We start from the raw sequence: 21,705 nt of genomic DNA, 5'->3' as shown, positions 1-21,705 counted from the left end.
CCATCCACACACATCCCCCCTCCCTCCCTCCCCCTACCCCCCAGTCTCGCTGGCATTTTGAACCGACCCAGCCTGTTTAAACGGAAAGGACAGAGATCTTGCCTGTTCAATGTATTAAAAAAATCAGTTCAGACCTAGAGAGAGAGAGAGAGCGAGCGAGAGAGGGAGGAGTGAGTGTGTGTGAGAGAGAGTGTGAGGGAGTGTGTGTGTGAGGGAGTGTGTGCGAGAGAAAGAGGGAGAGAGGAACAGAGGAAGCGAGGGGGGGTGGGAAAAAAAGGAAAAGAAGATTTTTTCTCTATGTATATAAAGATGGCCACGTTAGCAAACGGACAAGCAGACAATTCCAGCCTCAGTAGCAACCACACTAGCCCCAGCACCAACGGGCACATGAACGGATTAAACCACAGTCCAGGGAACCCGTCCACCATTCCCATGAAGGATCATGATGCCATCAAGCTCTTCATTGGGCAAATCCCTCGCAACCTGGACGAGAAGGACCTCAAGCCTCTCTTTGAAGAGTTCGGAAAGATCTATGAACTGACCGTGCTAAAGGACAGGTTCACGGGCATGCACAAAGGTGAGCGGTCCTTTCGCAACTTTCCGAGGCGCAGGGACTGGAGGGGCTGGCAAGGGGGGGAGACCCACCGAGGGGGGTTGGGGCTGGAGGGCGCGTTGGTGGCTGTGGCGGATCTCCATAGGGGGGGACGGAGCTTGCAAGAGCCCAGGAGGGAAAGAGCGAAGGGAGGGAATGGAAGGAGCTGTCCAGCGCCTGGCGGGGCTTAAGCGGGAGCTGTCCAGCGCCCGGAGGTGCTGAATGCAGGATCCGTCCAGCGCCCGGCAGTGCTGACACGGGAGCTGTCCAGCGCCCATCGGTGCTGAATGAAGGAGCTGTCCAGCGCCCGGTAGTGCTGAAACGGGCTGCTGCTCTCTTTGGCTTGCGTGGACGTTTCCTAAACAGAGAGGTGCTGGGTTGGGGGGCATGGGAGTGACAAGGGGGGGGGGCGGAGATTTTTTTTTCCCCAGCCGGTCCCGGACCACGAGAGGGGTGGACCAAAGGGGGGAAAATTTTATATGAATTAAATTAAATGGGGGAGGGGGGACTTGGGGTTCAGTGTCCCGATGTCATGTTCCTTTTGAGACGAACAAGGCACAGCGGTGGCAGCGAGGAAAGGAGGTGGTATCGATCTCTGTCTGTAGATGAAGGAGCTGGAAATTAGCTGGAAATTACGGAGCGGCGAGCGGGTTTTAGGGGCTCCGGCAGCGGAGCGAAGTGTGGGGGATGTTTAGGTATCTACTTCTGGAGGGAGACCCCGTGGGGAGGGTTCTTTCTTTGGTCAATCTGCAGTAGAGAGGCGAACTAGGGAACTTTTTCACGATGAGGAGGAGGATGGGGGCTTTATTGGGGGGGGGGGATGAAAGCGCCAAACGGCAACAGCAGCCAGACGCTGGTGCCGCGGGACTTTGCGTTTGGGGCGGGTTCCTCCGCCTGGTTCCTAGCTCAACTGGGGCTGAGGGGAAAGTACATTGATGGCGTTTTCTCCCCTTACCCCGCTCCCGGTTCACTGCAATGCTTGGTTGGGTAGTTTAAAGAGCATAGTAGAAAGGCAAGGTGGTAGATGGAAACGTAAGCAACTGTATTGATCGCTTTGCATAAAACTGGGACCAAACTAAGTTGGAGGCAATTGATGCGTAGAGTGGTTTAGGAACAAGACGAAGTATGGGGAGGGAGAAGTCTCTCACTCTTTTTCTCTCCCCCCCCCCCCGCCCCTCTGGATTGTCTCTTATTTCTCTTTCTGCTTTCCTTTCAATTTCTGTAACCCTAAAAAATGCAATCAAAAATTTATCACGGCAGTGCATGGAAAACTTAGATACCAGAAGCTAGGGTGGTGGTGGTGGCTGTGGGGAGGAGGGGTCAAAGGGAATATAGCGGCCAAACTCCTCCTTAGTAAGAATCCCCGAGAAATTATTCTGAATGGGTTAAACAAGCCTTTCTGAGGCTGGTCTGTCCGGCAGTAAATCTTCAAAAAGTTAATGGCACGTTTTCAATTCCCCCCTTGCCTCAAATCCGCTAGGAATAGAAATGCAAATAGAGAGTTATTTTTAAAAGAGGAAGAGTTAGGGGGTGTGAGAGAGGGGGAGGGGGAGGGGAGAGAGGGAATGTACACAGGAGAAACTCTGGGGGTGGTAACGGCAATCAGATCTCTGCTCTTTCTCTCACTCTCACCACCCACTTTCCTAAGCAATCGCTACAAGCCCGAAACGATTTTTTTTTTGGTCATTCATTCAAGCTTCCTAGAAAGGGCTTAAGGAAGATGGGGTCCTTTAGCCTCAATACAAAAGGTGTCAGTTTAATGGACAGTTTCCCTGTCTTTTGTTTTCCTTTCCCCAAAGGGAATGAAAGTTTATCAAACATATGTAAGTGAATACAAATGGTAAATGAGAAGGTCTCTGAGATGAACAAAAGATGCCAAGAACATACCTGTGCTTCAGGGATTTATTTTGTCAATTACTCTACCTCAATACTATTTTTCTTTCACATATATTTATATTAGGGAGCTATACACACACAGGCATAGCAGCATTATAATGAGTCCCTCCGTGAATAAACTTCCAATTTTGTCAAGCTCTTGAAGCTGAGGTTAACTTTTCAACTTAGGCAAAAAGGTTTATGGTATCTTTTATTTAGCCTGATTTTAGTTTGGTTATTGGTCTGTGCATTTTATGTACCATAAATCCGCCCCCCCTTGCATTTGGAATAAGGCGCACGAGAGAAATAAATTGGACTGAATTATATTGACAATTTGGACTCTTGAGCCTCTAATATTAAATGTCTCATAGTCTCAGACTCAAAACAAAGAGTTTTCTTTTCCTGGATGGGCTATCTTAGGGCAAAGTCTAAACAGGCTTAACTCTCACTTCCCTGAATTTTATTAAATTTCAAGGTGAATCATAAGGACCATCCAAGTGTCACGGACGGTATAAGCCCTTCAGCTCGATTTGCATAAGTACAAGCCTATTTAGTAATCGGGTTCATTTTGTAATCTCTTGGAGCAAGGAGAGAAACACAGGGCAACCAACCCAACTGAATCCCTGTCATTATTCCTGTGGCATGACTGGAGGATTTAGTCAGGTTTCCAAAGGCATCCAGTGCTGGAACTATTGACCTGATTTAGGCCATTGGAGAAGAGTCTGGACTCCTCTGTCATGCCACAGATTTATTAGCCAATCCTAATAAAAAGTGTGTCACTGGATTACTAACAAAATTTGATTAATTACTATCAAGTTTTTTAAAATGACAGGGATTTGAAGAATGGGCTCATAGCTTATAATTCCATCCACCCCAAACCTCTTTTCATGATTGCTAGTAAATAAGGAGCTGTGCAATAAAAAAAATCCTTTTTCTTTCTTTCTTTCTTTCTTTCTTTCTTTCTTTCTTTCTTTCTTTCTTTCTTTCTTTCTTTCTTTCTTTCTTTCTTTCTTTCTTTCTTTCTTTCTTTCTTTCTTTCTTTCTTTTCCTTCCTTCCTTCCTTCCTTCCTTCCTTCCTTCCTTCCATACCCTGGGCTTATCACCACTCAATCAATCTGTGAAATGTATAGAGAAGAGAAAGATTCCATAGGTGAGGCAAGACTGAATAGCTCTTGCAGTCCCCCCCTCCCAATTTGTAGATCTAAGTAGGTATGTGCCTTGCTGAAATAGTTTAAGCAATGAACTTGTGCTGTGGTTTTGTGTATGGATCCTGCAAACAGACTTTCGATATTATATTAGTCTACAGCAACTATGAGGCCACAGAGAACTGCATTGGAGCCCACCTGAGTTACTTTAGATTTCAATCATTTTTAGCTTGGTGGAGCAGGTTGCTTTCTTTTTAATTTGCTCAAGAGATTTCACTTAGGTTATTTTGTATGAAAGAGGAAAAACTGGCCATAACTGGTCTAGAAATTCCGAGAAAAACTCTTTTATTGTATTGCAAACATCTAGCCTTCTGATTCAAATAGAATAGTGGACTGTATTTTACGATTTGGAAGATCACTGGTATTTATGTCCATCCTTTCTGAACTAAAGATTTTATTTTTTTTTGCAATCCTTTGTTTTATTTTTTGAGAGTGGAAGACTCTTCTTTGGATATCTGACAGACAGAAGCCTGGGCATTTCAGACCCTCCCATTCCCACATGACACACTCATACACATCCACAAACATACACACAGAATTAACTAACCACACTAACCATTCAGCCAGCTACTCATTCATTCATAACTCTCCCGCCCCATTTGTGTCAAGCGGTGGCGTCTGCTTAAGGGCTGAGTTACAGAGAGACATAAAGGTTAGTACTCTCAGGACAGACATATTATAATGAATTATCTTAGGAAATCATTTAAGTCCTATTAAGTGGCATTTAGTCTAATATTTATAAATGAATGAAATCAAAACATAGGGCCATCCCAAGGGTTTCATGACTTTCCCCCCCACCTACTATCCATATTTGATTCATATCCCAGGCCCGCAAGGCGTTTTAACGATAGTTTTCCATAATATTCTTGGGATTTGCTAGTGAGATTTATCAAAACATTAAGAAACACCGAGCAGAGTTATGAAAGGGACAATAAGCAAGGAGATATCCATTATGCTGAAATATAGTCAGACTTTTCAAATCTCATCTGACCAACACAGCTCATACAAAAAGTATCGCATCCATCATCACGTTAGTGGGATAAGATCTCCCCGCCCCATAAAAGGCCAAATCTCACTCAATAATTGAATAAACATAGCTAGAGAGAAGTGGTAAGGGCGGGGGAATAAGTCGATTTCAACTGTTGGCTGCATCCCTGTTAAGAAGCACCAGTCATTTTCAGACTCGAAAACACCTGGTCTTCGAAGTCCACAAATTACCCCATTCATGATAGTCTCTTTTATTAGAGAGAAGCAAGAGTGGGAGAGACAGATGTGAATTAAAGCTTTGTTCAACCTCGGTGCAATATCAGTTTTCAGGTTAGCTGTGAGATTTAGAAGTGCAATGATTGTTAAATTAAGATGCACTGTACGGAGCGATAAAAAAGACTTGGGGAAATGAAAATGTACTCGAAAAGGGACACAGCTAAATACAGGTGTTGAATAAATGCCTCCGTAATTGAAACATAAGGCTGGCGTGACTGAAAGCAACACGCTTGGTTTTTAGAATGGTTGTTATCCAGATCAAGTTTCAGGGAGGGAGTAAACACACACACACACTCAACCAAGATCAAAGCGTGTGACAACAGCATTCTACCTGGAGCCAGGAGAGCCCAGCGTTAAATCAGCAAGCCACGATGGAACGGAGGGTTGTTGCTTTTTTGTCAATCTAAGAAAGACAATTCCTCCTTTTTCACAATACCAATGGATATAGTGGCGTGTGTATTTTAGACTAGGCATAGAATAGAATTAGTATGCCAACTTCATAAAGGCAGCTTCTGTACGATAGGCATGGGCATGAATTGACTTCCATGGCACCTTCCGAGTCCTCTCATCTCAGATCTCAACATCCCATGCTCCCTGAAACTCCTGTCAGTTGTTAAGTTTCCAGCTCAATGAACTGTTTTTCATATTTTCTTCATTGAATAAATTTCTGGATTCATTGTAAGGTCCATTATTCCAAAGAGGGAAGGCAGAGAAAGTAAGACTTAAAGAAGTGACTTTCCTTGGATCTGGTACCTCACGCATACTTTTTGAAAGAGAGAGAGAGCAAAATGTAAATTCTTGGTGATGGCGTGCAGTAGCCCGTAAGACAGTGCCTGTGGGAACTCTGAAGAAGGCAAACATCTTCCAAAAGACAGGCCCTCTATTGCTTCTTTGTAAATGCATTTGACAGCATGGGTACATCCAAGAAGAGACGTGACAGGACACTGCGTCCCCATATCTGGAGGGTGACAAAGGGAAAAAAAGAAGGCATATTCAGGGTGTTTGGTTAGGGACATAATGAGGAATGACAATTCCAGTGGTAGAAATGAACACTTAGGTCCATAACCACAGTGGCAAGGAGCCATAGACACCCTTTATGTCCTCTTGTTTTTATATTGTAGTTCCTGATCCCTTTACAAGTGCAATTTCAATGGGGAGCCCCCACCTCTGAGTCCACTTTTGAAAGACGTAGTGTCTGGGGAGAAAAGTAGTCTCTGTTGAATCTGGGGAGAAAAGTAGTCTCTGTTGTCATTACTCTATTTTCAAAGAATCCACTTTCAAGCACCAACCCTATTTGACTACACGATGAAAAACAAGGCCTTCTAATTTTATCGTCTCATTTAGTGTTCGAGCGATTGTGGTATGATATTTCCCCAACCATTTTAACTTTCACATTAGGGTTTTTATTTGATTATTTGCAGATTTAGAAGTTTTGTTTAGAAGAAATTATGGAAATGATGATGCCAAATCCCAAAAGGTATAAGATACAGGAGGAACTGGGGATTTACTGCATTTGTTCAGGAGGAGACACAGTTGGTAGGATTTGGTTTAGGCTCAAGTGGGAATTGGTTGCAGCATTTAGAGAAAGGCAGAGTATTGGAAGTCTTTCAGGAGAACGTTAAGTAGCTCCTTGCTGTCCTCTGCCTATTTCACCCAAGGGCTAGAAATATGAAGGAATATTTCCCCAAAGAAATGCTGGAGGTTTGCATTATTGAAGGATTGATTTTGCTTTTTCAAAAATGGCTGTGCGCTCCTTCACAGCTCGAGCCAACTCCGCCAACCTGACAACTCTTGACAACTCCAAAGGAGATGAGACAGACTCTCCCGTCAATCAGCTGAGAGTTAAAGAGGGTTGTGGAGACAGGTAGTGAGGAGGTGGTTAGGGGAAGGGAGGCAATGTTAATTCCTCTCAAGTCAGCTTTCTGATCTTTAACAAACTTCCAGTGGGCATTGACTCTAGAGGTGAGGCAGCTTATGGCAAACTGGAAAAAGCCTTGAACTTGAAAGTCTTGAACTGCATAAGAGTCATGTTCTCGATTCCATGCAAGGTGTCAAGATTTAGGGCACTTCACATATTTCAACATCCAGTCACACACTTAGGCACTCGCTGTCTATCAGTTTTGACCCTACTTTTTCTCTGAGAAACCTAGAATGGCATTCTCCTGTACCATTTTACCGTCACAACAGTCCTGTGAGGTAGGCTACACCGTGGCTGGCCTAGTGGCACTCATGGCAGAACAAAGATTTGAATCTCAGTTTACAGCCTTCATGGAAATTACTTATGAGAGTGTGCAGGTGGCAGTAGGGGCTGGAAATCACATATTTGAATATTTCTCCACATTAAAAGGACCTTTCCCTGACCTGGATAGCCCAGGTGAGCCTGATCTCATCAGATCTCAGAAGCTAAGCAGGGTTGGCCTTGGTTAGTAATTGGATGGGAGACCTCCAACGAAGACCAGGGTTGCAGAGGCAGGCAATGGCAAACCACCTCTGTTAGTCTCTTGCCATGGAAACCCCACCAGGGGTCACCATAAGTCAGCCATGACTTGATGGCAATCACCACCACTGAAAGGACCTTTTAGGTCTGTACAAAAGAAGCATGTTAAAAAGAAGGCAAGTTTAAATCCCTTTTCTGTGGCAAGCTTCTTTTATATGTGCAAATTTTGTTTTTCCTGGGGTAACGTTCAAACTTGCCACCTGCCAACCTACAGACTGTAATGGCCTAGCCAGCTAGGAAATGAACCATAGGACTTCTCTGCAAGGGTGTTAAGTGCTAAGTGTATATACATATTAACATGCTAAGTGTATATAGGTAAAAGAACGGAATTTGAGACAACTTCCGGTGATAAGCAAAATCAAAAAGAGTCCAGTAGCACCTTTAAGACTAACTAATTTTATTGTAGCATAAGCTTTCGAGAATCAAGTTCTCTTCGTCAGATGCATGATACAAACTGGTCAAATACAGAAGAGGAGGGGGGAGAGGGGGGAGAAGGGGACATATATCAGAAGGGGACAGGATGCAATTAGCGGGGAGGCAACCAAAACATTCCTTTGCTAGTAAATGTAAACATCTCCTTTTGGTGTGGAGTCAGTTTGCCGCGTTAGTTTGCAGCAGTAAAAGCATCCAATTCCTATGTAGTATAAGCCTTTGATGATAAGCCTTCCGGTGATAAGAATGCTCTTCCACGGAGATGTGCTTGTGAAAGCCATTGCACCCAGCACATCACCAGTAGCTGAACATGTGTACACGTGATATGAACCTCAGGCTGAATTTTGGCCACAGTCTTGAAGCAGAGAATAAACCATGAGGGGGACAACAGTGTTGCTACAATGGCAATTGATTTGACTGTTGTGATACCTCAAGGAAGGGCAGAAGTGGCGCCCTACCATCTCCCGAGTCTCCCCGTATTTCACGAAAATTCATGTAAACATTGACCGTTCTCAAAACCACCCTAGCGATGTGTTCCATACCTCAGTAGCTTGAACTTTAAACTAAGAAGTATGTAATGCATGATGCCACTTTCCAAAAAGACTCTAGGCTTTGCTTTAATATCTGTTAGAAAATCCTACTGGGTCTTGTTTAGTGGGAACAAAAATTGATTCTTGGCCTTCCATGTGGCCAATCTTATTACTGTTGCAGATTAGAAATAAGATCCTTACCACGGTGGAGACAGCTTTTGACAAGTAAAAAGCCCAGCGTAATGGCATCTGATTGGATCATCTGTTCGTAGGAACATCTCTTTACCTTTACGTTGTGATTCTTGTGTAGCCCAGGAATGAGTTGGCGATGAGAATCTAGATGTGAGAGGAATAGATTGGGTGTCTTGTGACATTCCCGGGGATAGTTCGTCAGATCGAAATCCACTGAACCCACCCTGGGTTTTGTTTGAAGCAAAAATCTGCGAGAACGCTCTGAAAACTGTTGGGCTTGCTTGTTCATTCGTATAGGTGGAGGGAATGAAAATAAATAAATGTTCAGGACTCTATCTTGGACCAACTCAGGCAGCTCTGATGTCTAGGCCCTTTCCCATCGAACTTTCATAGCCTTACAAGAGCACAAATGTGATGCTGGGTCTACAGGAGGGGGGGCTCAGCCCCCATCTCCAAGGATGTTCCACTTGCTGTCTGCCGCAGCGCTTGGCATGAGTTAGAGAAAGGGTGTCATTTTGGACTTTGCATTTGTTTGTGTTTGTCGTCTGGTGCCACTGCTGAGATGCAACTTGCGGGCGAATGCGGTTTTTATTGTGCATTCATTATACACAACTGACATCTTCTCTAGGAAAAAAAAAAGAGAGAGAGAGAGAAGTCTTATTATTGCAGCCCCTTAAAATAAAGACGGATGACAACTCAAAGACTCTTGAATAAAGTGCCTGACCGTATGGAGTAGCTAAAAATAAATCATAATCAGTCGCTGAAATGAATGGCGCGACATATAGATATAGACATTGTGTTACGTTGTGTCAAGCCACGGCAGCCAAAAATATTGATCTAGGTGAGGGAGGGGGGGAAATAATAATGGACTGGACTCCAACAAGATTTTAATTGACGATGACTCCCGTGAACCACCTTTGGATGGTGTATATAAACTGACCACAACATAACTTTATTGCAAGATGCTCACCTTTAATTAATTGCCTCCTTTGCAAAGACTGGCTACAGATCAAAGGTTTTAAAGATACTTAGCAGATTCTTAGTAACGAAGCCTTCAGACGCATTAGAAATATCCGACAGCTTGACCAATGAGGCGTACCAATTTCGATCTAACTCATCGTTGTGTGTTTATTCCCTCCTTCTTGGTCAAGCACGGACAACCTTTGTTTAAACTTTAACTGCTTCCTAGGAGAGGAAAGCAACCTTGGGCAGAGGGGCAAGTCATGGGGGCCGAAGTAGACAAATGGTTTATATAAAAACCACCAGAAAGGAAGTACAAAGAAAAAGGTATAGACAGTCTCATTGCCTCTTTTCCCGTTGCTGTTTAAAGCAATAACTCCATGCATTGCTTGGGACGTCTGTAAACTATAGAAACTTCCCTTACAGTGCAATCTCAAAAGGAGTTACTTCTGTCTAAACCCATTGTTTTCAATGAGCTTAGAACGGAGTAACTTCTTTTAGGATTGCATGGTTAATTTGCATTCTAGAGAAGATCCTCCATCCAGAATAAAGTTCCCAAATGTAGCGATGCTCCTCTTCAAATGCGAGGTCCTCTGGGGAAGCTTGTCTGGAGCTATGCAAAAAAAAAAAAAATCTATAGAAACGGTGCTCTTTATAGACAGGATTCCAGTTAGCACAATTCTATACAGCCTATAAGTGTGGAGCACGTAAGTATCAGTGCACATATAGAAATGTGATGCTTTACTTAAAGATTTTAAATGGACCCTGGAAGCAAGTGAGAAAGAGATTATTCCTGGAACATTCGAAAATAGGATAAAGTTTTCAAAAGAGATGCATAACAGAATAAAATACATACCATGTTCATCTATGCAGATTAGTCTAACCAGAAGTGGGAAGTCAAACTTGTTTTAAAGAAGCAATGAGAAAACTAAGAGCCCCACACAATATGTATTGTATCCCTGTATGTTTGCTCTGTGAACCATATGTGCATTTAACCAACGTTGTGTGGATTTCTTGGTTTTTTCTTTCTTTCTTTAGAATAACAATATTCATAAATGTCCCACAATTGGCAAGTGATAATAGTCCCTGGTGGATGTGGACACTGACTGATGACATTTTATGAATGTCCAAAAATATGTATTTCCCCCACTTTGTAGACATGCCTGTAAATATTGGCCATCACCTTTGAGATGACTACAAACATTTGCAAGTATGCCTACGATGTTTTGGATGCTCTCGTCAAACCTGTCAGGTCGGCAACATTCACATATCAAAATAACCAGTTTGGAGACATTCTCCCCGGTAGAATGCAAAAGTCAGGCCCAGTTTATTCGTGCTGTAGGTGTTTTGTGTTTTCATGGTACATTCATAATGAACTTGAGCTTTAAATCATGAAAGAATTTGGTTGATACCATTCCCATCTTTCTGTCAATGTTTCTCAAAGAGCGCACCATTCATTTTTCGACAACTTGATTTTACGAATACGTTCATTGTTTCTGGTCATTTGGCTACGTTCATTGTTTCTGGTCATTGTTTCTGGTCATGACTTCGCGTATCGTTGCCTTTTAACGTGGTGTTACAGCGAATAAAATATTCTCTAATGTTTCCACTTAATGTATTCTCATCTTTTGGGCAAACTGCAGGAAAGCCTTTAAAGGCATTCCCCCTCCTCTCAATACTTGAAAGCTTCTGGAAGGTGGTTGAAAACACAATTCCATGCACATAATGGGCACCTGTAGAGATATCAAAATGTAAATACATATAATATGTGTGTGCATGTGAAATATTTAGCAACTCTTTCAATACGTGCATGACTATTGCTCTCTGTATGGGGCATCGTACTTACACTGCGGAACATATAGCTGCGTTGATGTTGTACTTATTCCCGAGCCAGGCTTAGAGTACAGCAAAGAGGCAGGAGACCTGAAGGCTATTGGGAAGTCTTACAAGCCAAGCTGAACGTGATACGTAGCTGTTTGTTCATTATCCTAATTTAATGATACAGTCACACCTAATTAATCCACGTCTGGTTTCCTCGTGCACTGTGTCTGGGTCTGGGGGAAAAATAATTTCAAAGCTAGCTGGCCAGTGCCTTGGGTGCCCAGCCCTTTGCCTGAGATTTTATTCAAGAAAATGTTCGGAGTTTTCATACTGTCTGAGGTTCCATGCATGTTCTCATGCATAGAAGATGCAAGACTTATATAGATCTTATTTCCCATTCTTTGGCCTGGAACGGTACAGCAGTAGGCAACACAGACTCCTTGTGCACAGGCAAATGTCTTTGTGGGTTTCTGGCAGCTCTTTGCAGAGTGACATTTTAAGCAGACTCTCGGTAATGATAAGTACTATAAAACCATGCCTTTTACCTAGGAGGACATCACCAAATGATCTCTCAGGAGGGATCCGTAGGTATCTTCTGTCTTGCTTTTGTGCAAAGATTTAGTTAACTGTTCGATCACCTGGAGCTGGGGTAGGGGGAAGAGAAAAGGAGATTTGGGGGCTCTAGAAATAAGAATGAGTTTACTAGCTAAAGAATTTTGGAAAGGAAAAAGGAACAGTGCAGTTCTCTGACGTGAACAGCCCTATAGCAATAAGAAGGCCAATATTCCTTTAAGGACCTGAAAGTGACCTAGGGACGACGCAATCCCAAAGGCCACCAGTCAGTTATTCATTATTAATAGCATCAATAGTTTGGTTGACCGATCTCACCAGCACGTGTGTATAAAGTGACTGCTGACGGTAACGTTCCAGAGGGGAGGATGCCACAGAATTTACAAAACGGCCCGCATGTAATATTAATCCCATTGATTGCTTCTAATAATATGATAACGTCAAGATGTTTTGAAGCATTCCTGGGAAATGCCGCATGAGATACAGACACCTTGCTCCAGAGCAGATTGCGTTCAAGCTGGAAACAGTTTGAAAGCAAACTCATTGGAAACACATCTTTCTTGCCAAAAAACAAACAACACACCGAATCTTTTTTGGCAATTGATTCTTTGTACAGTCTTGCCACAGATTATCATGGATGATGTCATCTCAAAGCCCTTCCGGTCATCTCACTTAAATAGCCTTTTCTTTCTCAAAGGGAACAAAAATGTACCAAGGTTGGCTTTTTGTTTTGACATTTTTGTCCATTGTGCATGGGCGAAGGGGGAAGAGACAAAGAGGTGAGATGCTAACAAAGATATAATGCAGCCCCAAGGCGTGATCCTCTGAAATGAATTGAATTTGCAGGCGATGCTTTCTCTCTGACTTCACACTTCCAGGGAACATCGGTTGGTTGTAGTGTCCTATCGATCAAGGCCACAAGTTTAAAACAGTTATGCAAGCTATTATTCATGGGAGAAAGAAGCTACCTGCAGTGGCCAACCTGACTGTCTTACACTCAGATATATCTCAGAGCGGCAAGGCTCACTTGCTTTACAGGATTCTAAGTACTCTCTCTGTGGCAATTTACTCTAATCAAGGCATGCGGGATCCATAATGCAGAGATGCAGCATGCGGACTCACACATGCACAAATGCATGGAAAAGACTAGACTTGCATAGATCTTCTTTCTCATTCCTTGGACCGGAAAGGCAAAGCATAGGTAATACAGACTCCTTGCACACAGTCAGATTTCTTTGTTAGTTTCCGGCAGTTTTTTGCAGAGTAACATTTTCAGTAGTATCCTGTTCATAAATACTATAAAACATCTTTTTACCTAGAAGGACATCCTCAAACAATCTGTTGCTAGCGATCTCTAGATATCTTCTGACTGCATTGCTTTTGTGCAAAGATTTAATTCACTACTTGATTATCGGGAGCAGGGGACGGGGGAGACCAGGAGATTTGGGGGTTCTAGGAATGATGATGATGTCTAGAAGCAACAATCCTTTGCTAAGTTACACCGGGGGGCTGTTTCTCCTTAGGAGTCCAGTGTGGTGGCGCTCATACAGCGTTGTTCATCGATTCAGTTGTTAAAACGAGCTTTGGTTATATCGGGGAAGGCTGGATTCTTTTGGAGAGCTATTTATACGTTCGAGCTAAATAGCCAGGCAGGTGATGGCAGGGTGATCCAGGAAGAATCGCCCGTTCTTTCGCTCCTTTGCCTTGACTCAGAATGAAACATTGAGAAAGATAAATGGAGACAAACAGAAAGGGAAGAAGGTTATAAGTGATGGAACCATATCACGTTTCTTCAAGGGGAGAGGCTTTCTGCATTTATATTCCAGTGCTTCATTTTGTAAAGGTCTGGGGAACATGAATGGTTTAGATATCACATGTATTGCTGAAAAGAATTCCTCTTTCTGTTTCAAGTCGGTAGCCGTGTTGGTCTGTAGTAGAAAAGCAAGAGTCGGGTCCAGTAGCACCTTCTAGAGCTATTTGATTTCCATGGTATGAGCTTTTGAGAGTCAAAGCTCTCTTTGATGGAAGAGCTTTGACTCTTGAAAACTCATACCTTGGGAATCTAGTTGGTCTTTAAGGTGTTACTAGACCTGAATCTTGCTCTTTCTGTTTAAGCCCCTGTGCCTCTGGCAGGCTAGGCCTCACCCCAGATCCTATCAGTTTGAGGAATTAGAACAGACATGAGGAAGAGAAGAGCAGGATTTGAATCCAGTGGCACCTTAGAGACCAGCAAGATTTTCAGGGTCTAAGCTTTTGAGAGTGAACACTCCCTTCTTCAGAAGAAGAGACCTGAAGAAGGATTTCTGACTCTCAAAAGCTTACACTCTGAAAATCTTGTTGTTGGTCTCTAAGATGCCACCGGACTCAAATCTTGCTCTTCTCCTGCAGACGAACACAGCTACCTACCTGAAACCATTTTCAGGAGAGGATAAGAGCATTCTGGCTTTGAAGATGCATTGGAATGAATACCTAGAACTAGAAAGCCAGTTTGGTGTAGTGGTTAAGAGCACAGGACTCTAATCTGGAGAGCCGGATTTGATTCCCCACTCCTCCATGAAGCCAGCTGGGTGACCTTGGGTCTGTCACAGCTCTCTCAGAGCCCTCTCAGCCCCACCCACCTCACAGGGTGATTGTTGTGGGGTAATAACAACACTTTGTAAACCGCTCTGAGTGGGCATTAAGTTGTCCTGAAGGGCGGTATATAAATCGAATGTTATTATGTTATTATTATTATTATGGATGGACATGATACCAACCCAGGGATGTTTGAAGCTGCAATATAAGGTACCAGAAGCCTGAACTTTGCCTGATCTTTTCAGAGCATGGCTGAGTCAGGACCCTTAAAAATCGTTACGTTATTGGGTTTCCTCGGTAGGTAGTGATCCTCTGCATTTGAAAGAGACAGCACAGCTCAAGGAATCCATGACCCGTTAGCTCACATCATAGAGTAGCAGCAACAAGATTTATGAGGTTGGGACCTGGTTCTAGCCTAGGGTTGCTAACCTCCAGCTGAGGCCTGGAAATCTCCTGGGATTAACCACCAGAGTACGGAGAGCAGTTCCCCCGCAGAAAATGGTTACCTTGGAGGGTGGACTCCATGGCATGATACCCTGCTGGCACCAAATACTGCTTCCCTTTACCTCCTGATTATCTCCTATCTTTTAATAATACTCAAAAGTCCCTCCTCGGTGCAGCCCATTAGAGTTTGCCTACAGGACAGGACAGGCTGAGTTGCTTTAATGCTTATTTTTCTTTGCTTTTTCATTGCCATCTTTGCCGGGTTTTGTGGAGTGGGGGTGAGGTGGGGTTGTAATGTTTGGGTTATTGTCGGTGTCCACTTTTGTTTGGGAGGTTATTAGAATCACTTTGTGCTGAGGCTAGAGATGGGCATGAAGCGAAAAAAAACCAAACCATGTGGTTCGTGGTTCGTCAAATTTCACGAACCACAAACTACGAACTTTCACAAACCTGCCCCTGGTTTGCAAACTGGTTTGTTTGATTCATGAGAACGGCACATCCAGGTCAGAAAATCATGACTTCCATGTCAGCAGAAGGTCACTTCTGGGTCAGCAGAAGGTCTGCAGGAAGTCCATCCCCTGTTGCCTAGGAAACTGATTGATTGGCACCAGGCTGTCTGCAGTGATGAACCAAAAAACAAACCAAATGAACCAGCCTAAAAGTTTGTGGCGGTTCGTCAGAAACGGAATCTGATGAACCATGGTTCGCGAACCTCGAACCAGCCTGGTTCATGCTTAATTTTGGTTCATATTTCGGTTCATGCCCATCTCTAGCTGAGCCTTTCATCTCTTAAAGAATGTTTCAGTGCCTTTAACCAAAGAAGACATCGATTTAAATTTGAATAATTTGCATATGATCAATAGATCCCACGGTAAACCACTGCTAGCAGTAAACATTTCATTCAACAAAGCACGACTTCCTGATTTGTGTCGTGCCATTGAAGCTCCAAGTGTTTGGAAGATAAGGAACTCCCAAGAATAGTGTGGGGGATGCCTACAGTGAATCAGCTAGAAACACCCTTCCCTTCTGCTAGCAGAAATTTACCAGGGGATTGAAACCACAGTATCAATACAGGGCCGTTTCCAGATGGCTTACCTGCACCCGCAACGTCGCGCCACGTTGCGGGGAAAACGTGAAATATCACGTTTTCTCGCACGAGTTTTGTGCGACGTCACGCGATGTCATGCACAACTCGCGCGAGAAAACACGATATTTCATGTTTTCCCCGCAACGTGGCGTGACATTGCAGGTGCAGGTAAGCCATCTGGAAACGGCCCAGGTGTTTTTTTTTTCAGAACTCTAAAGATGATCACTTTCGATTTAATAAGCTACAGCTAGGATATGTTATTGGAAGAATCACAGAATCACACTGTTGGAAGGGTCCATACAGACCTTCTAGTTCAACCCCCTGCCCAGTGCAGGAGGAGCCTAAAGCATCCCTGGCAAATATTCATCCAGCCTCTTCTTGAAAATTGCCAGTGAAGGGGAGCTCACCACCTCCCTAGGCAGCTGATTCCACTTTTGAACTACTCTGACCGTGAAAAAGTTTTTCCTAATATCCAGTCGGTACCTTTGTGCATGTAGTTTTAGCCCATTGCTTCACGTCCTACCCTCTGCTGCCAACTGGAACAGCTCCCTGCCCTCCTCCAAATGACAGCCTTTCAAATACTTAAAGAGAGCAATCATGTCCCCCCTCAACCTCCTCTTCTCCAAACTAAACATTCCCAAGGCCCTCAGCCTTTCCTCGTAGGGCTCAGTCTCCAGACCCCTGATCATTCTTGTCGCTCTCTTCTGCACCCTCTCAATTTTGTCCACACAAGAAAATTCTCTTAATACATTAATATTAGCCCAATTGGGTTCTGGTAGAAGGATACAACAGGAGCCTAAATGAGGAGGAGGCAAAGTAAAAGAGAGTCTCAGGCGGCTGCAATTCCTAGCTCTGCAGGGTAATACTGGGTAGTTGAAGTGATCCCACCTCCACCCCACCCACCCCCCAGCCCATCAAATGCCGAAGCTCCAGGAATGAATGGTGCAAAGAACAGCTTGCATATGCTGTACTTGACTGCTAGACCTTAGCTGGGATGTTGAGTTACAGCTGAGCCAATTCAAGAGTCAAAACCCGCACAGAAGTATTATGCTACAGTGGCTACTGCAGGGGTGAAGGAAGATATACCAATGGTTGTTGGCCAAGGGGCTCTTAGAATTGAAACTGCACAGAAGGGTTTCTCTTGATTCATGTGCTTTCTTCCCCCCGCCGCACAACAAATTGACCCTCACAAGAAGCAAAGAAATGGAGCCAAGTGATAACAACAACAACAACAACAACAACATTCAATTTATATACCGCCCTTCAGAACAACTTAATGCCCACTCAGAGTGGTTTACAAAGTATGCCATTATTACCTACAACAATCACCCTGTGAGGTTGGTGGGGCTGAGAGAGCTCCAGAGAACTGTGACTCACCCAAGGTCACCCAGCTGGCTTCAAGTGGAGGAGTGGGGAATCAAACCCGGCTCTCCAGATTAGAGTCCCACACTCTTAACCACTACACCAAACTGGCAAAGATTTCAATGGCTCTTTCTTTCCCACTTGTAGTTCACCTTCCCCACTTCCCTTGCCCATGTTCTGGATTCTACGCTTGTCTTCAAGCATTTTTCATCGTCGTTGGTGGACACTGGACAAAAGACCCTTCAAGGGCAGTAATGCCATTGAACAACGGGCCTCACTAACTAGCTTCCAATGATTAATCAGCTAAAGTGTGGGTTGATTCCAGTAAGAAATATACCAAGGACTAGATCCAGAGGAGTTAGCCATGTTAGTCTATAGCTGCAAAATAGTAAAAAGTCCAGTAGCACCTTTAAGACTAACCAACTTTATTGAGGCATAAGCTTTTGAGAACTACAGTTCTCTTTGTCAGATGCATGGACGGTTGCATCTGACGAAGAGAGCAGTGGCTCTCGAAAGCTTATGCCTCAATAAAGTTGGTTAGTCTTCAAGGTGCTACTGGACTTCTTACTATATCAAGGAAAGTTTGCAGCCCATTGTTATAACAAACAGGGGGTCTGTGTGTGCTTGTGCGTATGTGTGTGTGTGGTCTTGTTTGCGTAGGAAGTAGTGATGTTCTGATATGTGTTGGGATGCACTTTTTTTGTTTTGCTGCTTCATTGGATGGCTCTTCTGTCTCTGACAACCTTGTTATGACATTTATTCCCTATTTCTATATTGTCCATATGTAAAATTAACTAAGGGCTACCAAGTCGCAACTGACTTATGGCAACTGCTCATGAGGTTTTCAAGGCAAGAGCTGAGCAGAGATGCCTTTTCTTTCTTTGGCGGTCTCCCATTCAAGTACTAACCACGGACAACCCCGCTGAGCTTCTGAGAACCGATGAGCCGGACTATTCAGGTCGCTTGTTCATATGTGCACACCGTTTCTGTATCATCGATATCCACTTGACACACAAATAATATTAAAACATTTTTAAAGGAGGTGAAAATAGCGTGGAAAAACAAAGAGAATTCTTTTCTCCCAAGGGAGAAGCAAACTCAAAGGGGGACAGAGCCCACATTCAGTCTCATCCTTAGCGGAATGTCTTTTGTTCATTAGTATTTATTTATTTTATTTGTATTCCACCCTTCCCACAGCCTGCAGGCTCAGGGCAGATCATATACATCTAAAACACTCAATGATAATTTATATTATATACATTTAAAATCTCTTAAAACAATAATACAATATTTAAGTATTTGAAAAATCTATATGAGGCAGCACCAAAACAATCAATCGCTGTTACCCATCAATCAATAGTTCACATTCAGCAGAACAGCTGTTAAGTGGTGGATGTCTATACAGGGAGGGACTCAATGTCCTCTATTTGGACAATGGGTGCCCAACTCAGCTCCGGCCATATGCCTGACGGTACAGCTCCATCTTACAGGCCTGGCAGAAGGATAGCAGATCCTGCCGGCCCTGGTCTCATTTGACAGAGCGTTCCACCAGGTTGGAGCCAGGACCGAAAAGGCTCTGGCTCTGGTTGAGGCCAGGCTGGCCTCCCTGGACCAGGGACCACTAGTAGTTGCTATCTCCTGATGAGAGTGTCCTCTGAGGCACATATGGGGAGAGGTGGTCCCGCAGATACACAGGTCCCAGTCCACATAGGGCTTTATAGGTAGTACATGTTTCATTTTCATTTTCCATATATGAATGAATGACAACTGGTCACTCTTATGGAAGAAAGTAAAGGAAATGTGTTGGAAGTTATTATTGGAATGGGGACTAAAGTTGATCTTATGATCCATGCCAATGGAAACCAAGCCTGTCTCATTCACCTGCTTAGCTCCATCCATCAGTCTTCACAGTCACAAGCATGTGATGGAATGTCCAGAAGTCACCAATTTGGTGTAGTGGTTAAGAGCGGCAGGACTCTAATCTGGAGAGGCAGGTTTGATTCCCCTACTCCTCCGCTTGAAGCCAGCTGGGTGACCTTGGGTCACTCGCAGCTCTCTCAGAGCTCTCTCAGCCCCACACACCTCACAGGGTGATTGTTGTGAGGGTAATAATAATAACGCACTTAGTAAATTGCTTGGAGTTGGCAATAAATTGTCCTGAAGGACGGTGTATAAATATATAAATTTATATATATTTATATGGTATATAAATAGAATGTTATTGTTATTGTTATGCAGATTATTTTGAGTGAGATATATATATATATATATATATATATATATATATATATATATATATATATACATATATATATATATATATATATATATATATATATATATATATATATATATACATATATATATATATATATATAATTGTAAGCAGCCTTGAGAGGGTGAGAGAGGTGAGAAACAAACAAATGAGATTCTTGCAAAATATTTCCCCCTAACTGTAGTGGTAAGTGAGTAAAAAGAGCAAAGGCAGGAAGCGGGGGGAGTAGTTAATTGTGGTGGAGTTAGACTGGAACTCAGACATGAATATACTCAAGGAGATAAAGTCCAGAGGCAGCTTTTACATTCTACAAGCACTCCTGGCGAACGCTAATGCTGCATTACAATGAAAGAAAATACAAAACCTTTCTTTGCATTGAGATTTCAGGAAACAACGTGGACAGAGAACTTCTGGCTCCTGATTTTGGCATCAGAAAGTTCTGAAGTTCTTTAAGAAAGAACATGTATTTGGGCATACTAAAGACACTAGAACATGCATTCCTGTGCTTTCATCTACCTCTCCGTGCTGTGACTCTAACCCAGTTTTGCATTTGGGGGTATTTAATCCTAGTTAAAATACTTATTAAATGTAAGTTCAGTGGCACCTTGAAATCCAACTAGATTTCCTGGGAACGTGCTCTAGAAATCTTGTTGGTTTTTAAGGCGTAACTGGACTCGAATCTTGCTCTTTTTCTGCAGATTGACATGGCTGCCCACCTAAAACTATCTTGTTAAAAATGGTGACCTATCAACCCACCAAAATATGATGAGTTGCTAATCACCATATCTGTGTCATATTTTATTAATTCCTCCCTTCCTCCAAGTATTGCACAATTCATATCTGTGTGGGAATTTATTTATTATTGATTTATTTGATTTGATTTATACCCTGCCCTCCTCACGAATGGGCTCAGGGCAGCTCACAACATTCATGAAAAACAATAAATTAATCATAAAACTATAAAATCAGTAACAATCTTAAGACAGTTGTTAAAATAGTTCAGATGCTGTATCCACAGGCTACTTAAATAAACAGTCAGGAGTCCATATGTAGGCATACATATGGGCATAGCACATGGCCGAGGGCAGTGCCAGAAAAAGCGGTGGTCTTAGGTGGAAGTGGGGGGGGGACACCCGCTGGCACTCAGCCAAAGGCCTGGCAGAACATCTCCTTTTACAGGCCCTGTGGAACTGTAACAGGTCCGGCAGGGCCCGGATCTCCAGCGGGAGAGTGTTCCACCAGGCCGTGGCCAGGGCAGAAAAAGCCCTGGCCCTGGTTGAGGCCAGACGGATGTCCTTCGGGCCGGGGACCACCAGGAGTTGCTTGTCTGCAGAGCACAATGCCTTGCAGGGGACGTAATGGGAGAGGCGGTCCCGCAGGTATGCAGGTCCTAGTCTTTCTAATCCTAGTCCAACCACTCCAGCACGATTTTACAGGGATCAGTGCCTACCCAGTGTCCCCAGAAGTTAAATATCTGAGTGATGGGGTAGCTTCTTTCTAATGTATATATGCACCCATGCCCATGATGGGACTGTGAAGGGCATAGCCTGTATTTCTCATACTGGTGACATTCATTTGGAAGTGTTCAATAATTTTATTCTAGAAAACTTTTTCCAAAGAAACAGCCCCATTCAGGGGAGAATTGGCCATTAAGCACACATGGGGAAATCCTATCAAGGCCAATGGCCTGGGGATCTCCCACCGTGCTGGAACCACCCTGATCATGAGCGAGGGGTGGATCTGACCCAGTCCATAATTTCCTGTCCCACCTGTCTTTCAGGTGCCAGCAGGTATAGCGGGAGACGAGGCCAGTCTATTTGTAGCTCAGAATGTCCACATTCCACTGGACTGCAGTGCTGGAAAGGCTGAAGACCATTATAGTTGACCTGATGTAGCATAATGGTTAAGTGGTTGGGCTGCAAATCAGCACTCTGCTGGTTTGACTCCCATGAGCTGAGAATGTGCCCTTGGGTAAACCCCTTCTCTCAGCCCGAGCTCCCCAGCTGTATTGTGGGGAAAATAATAA

General features: G+C 43.6%; 1 protein-coding gene across 27 annotated transcripts in view; it reads left to right on the top strand.

Annotated features, from left to right (window-relative positions):
• Window positions 1–247: 247 nt before the first annotated feature.
• The window catches only part of CELF4 (CUGBP Elav-like family member 4), a 999,910-nt gene continuing 978,452 nt past the window's right edge, over window positions 248–21,705 (top strand). For 24 of the 27 annotated variants that reach the window (XM_054986378.1, XM_054986390.1, XM_054986374.1 and 21 more), the window contains exon 1: window positions 298–577. In XM_054986378.1, the coding sequence (XP_054842353.1) occupies window positions 298–577 (280 nt within the window). Of the gene's footprint in view, window positions 578–21,705 lie in introns of all 27 variants that reach the window. The other 3 variants (XM_054986384.1, XM_054986383.1, XM_054986392.1) reach the window with 2 other exon arrangements.

The sequence above is a fragment of the Eublepharis macularius genome, chromosome 8 (assembly GCF_028583425.1).
Source record: "Eublepharis macularius isolate TG4126 chromosome 8, MPM_Emac_v1.0, whole genome shotgun sequence".
Taxonomy (NCBI): domain Eukaryota; kingdom Metazoa; phylum Chordata; class Lepidosauria; order Squamata; family Eublepharidae; genus Eublepharis; species Eublepharis macularius.
Note: the sequence above shows the minus strand (reverse complement) of the source record. Positions and strands in the feature narration are given on the sequence as shown.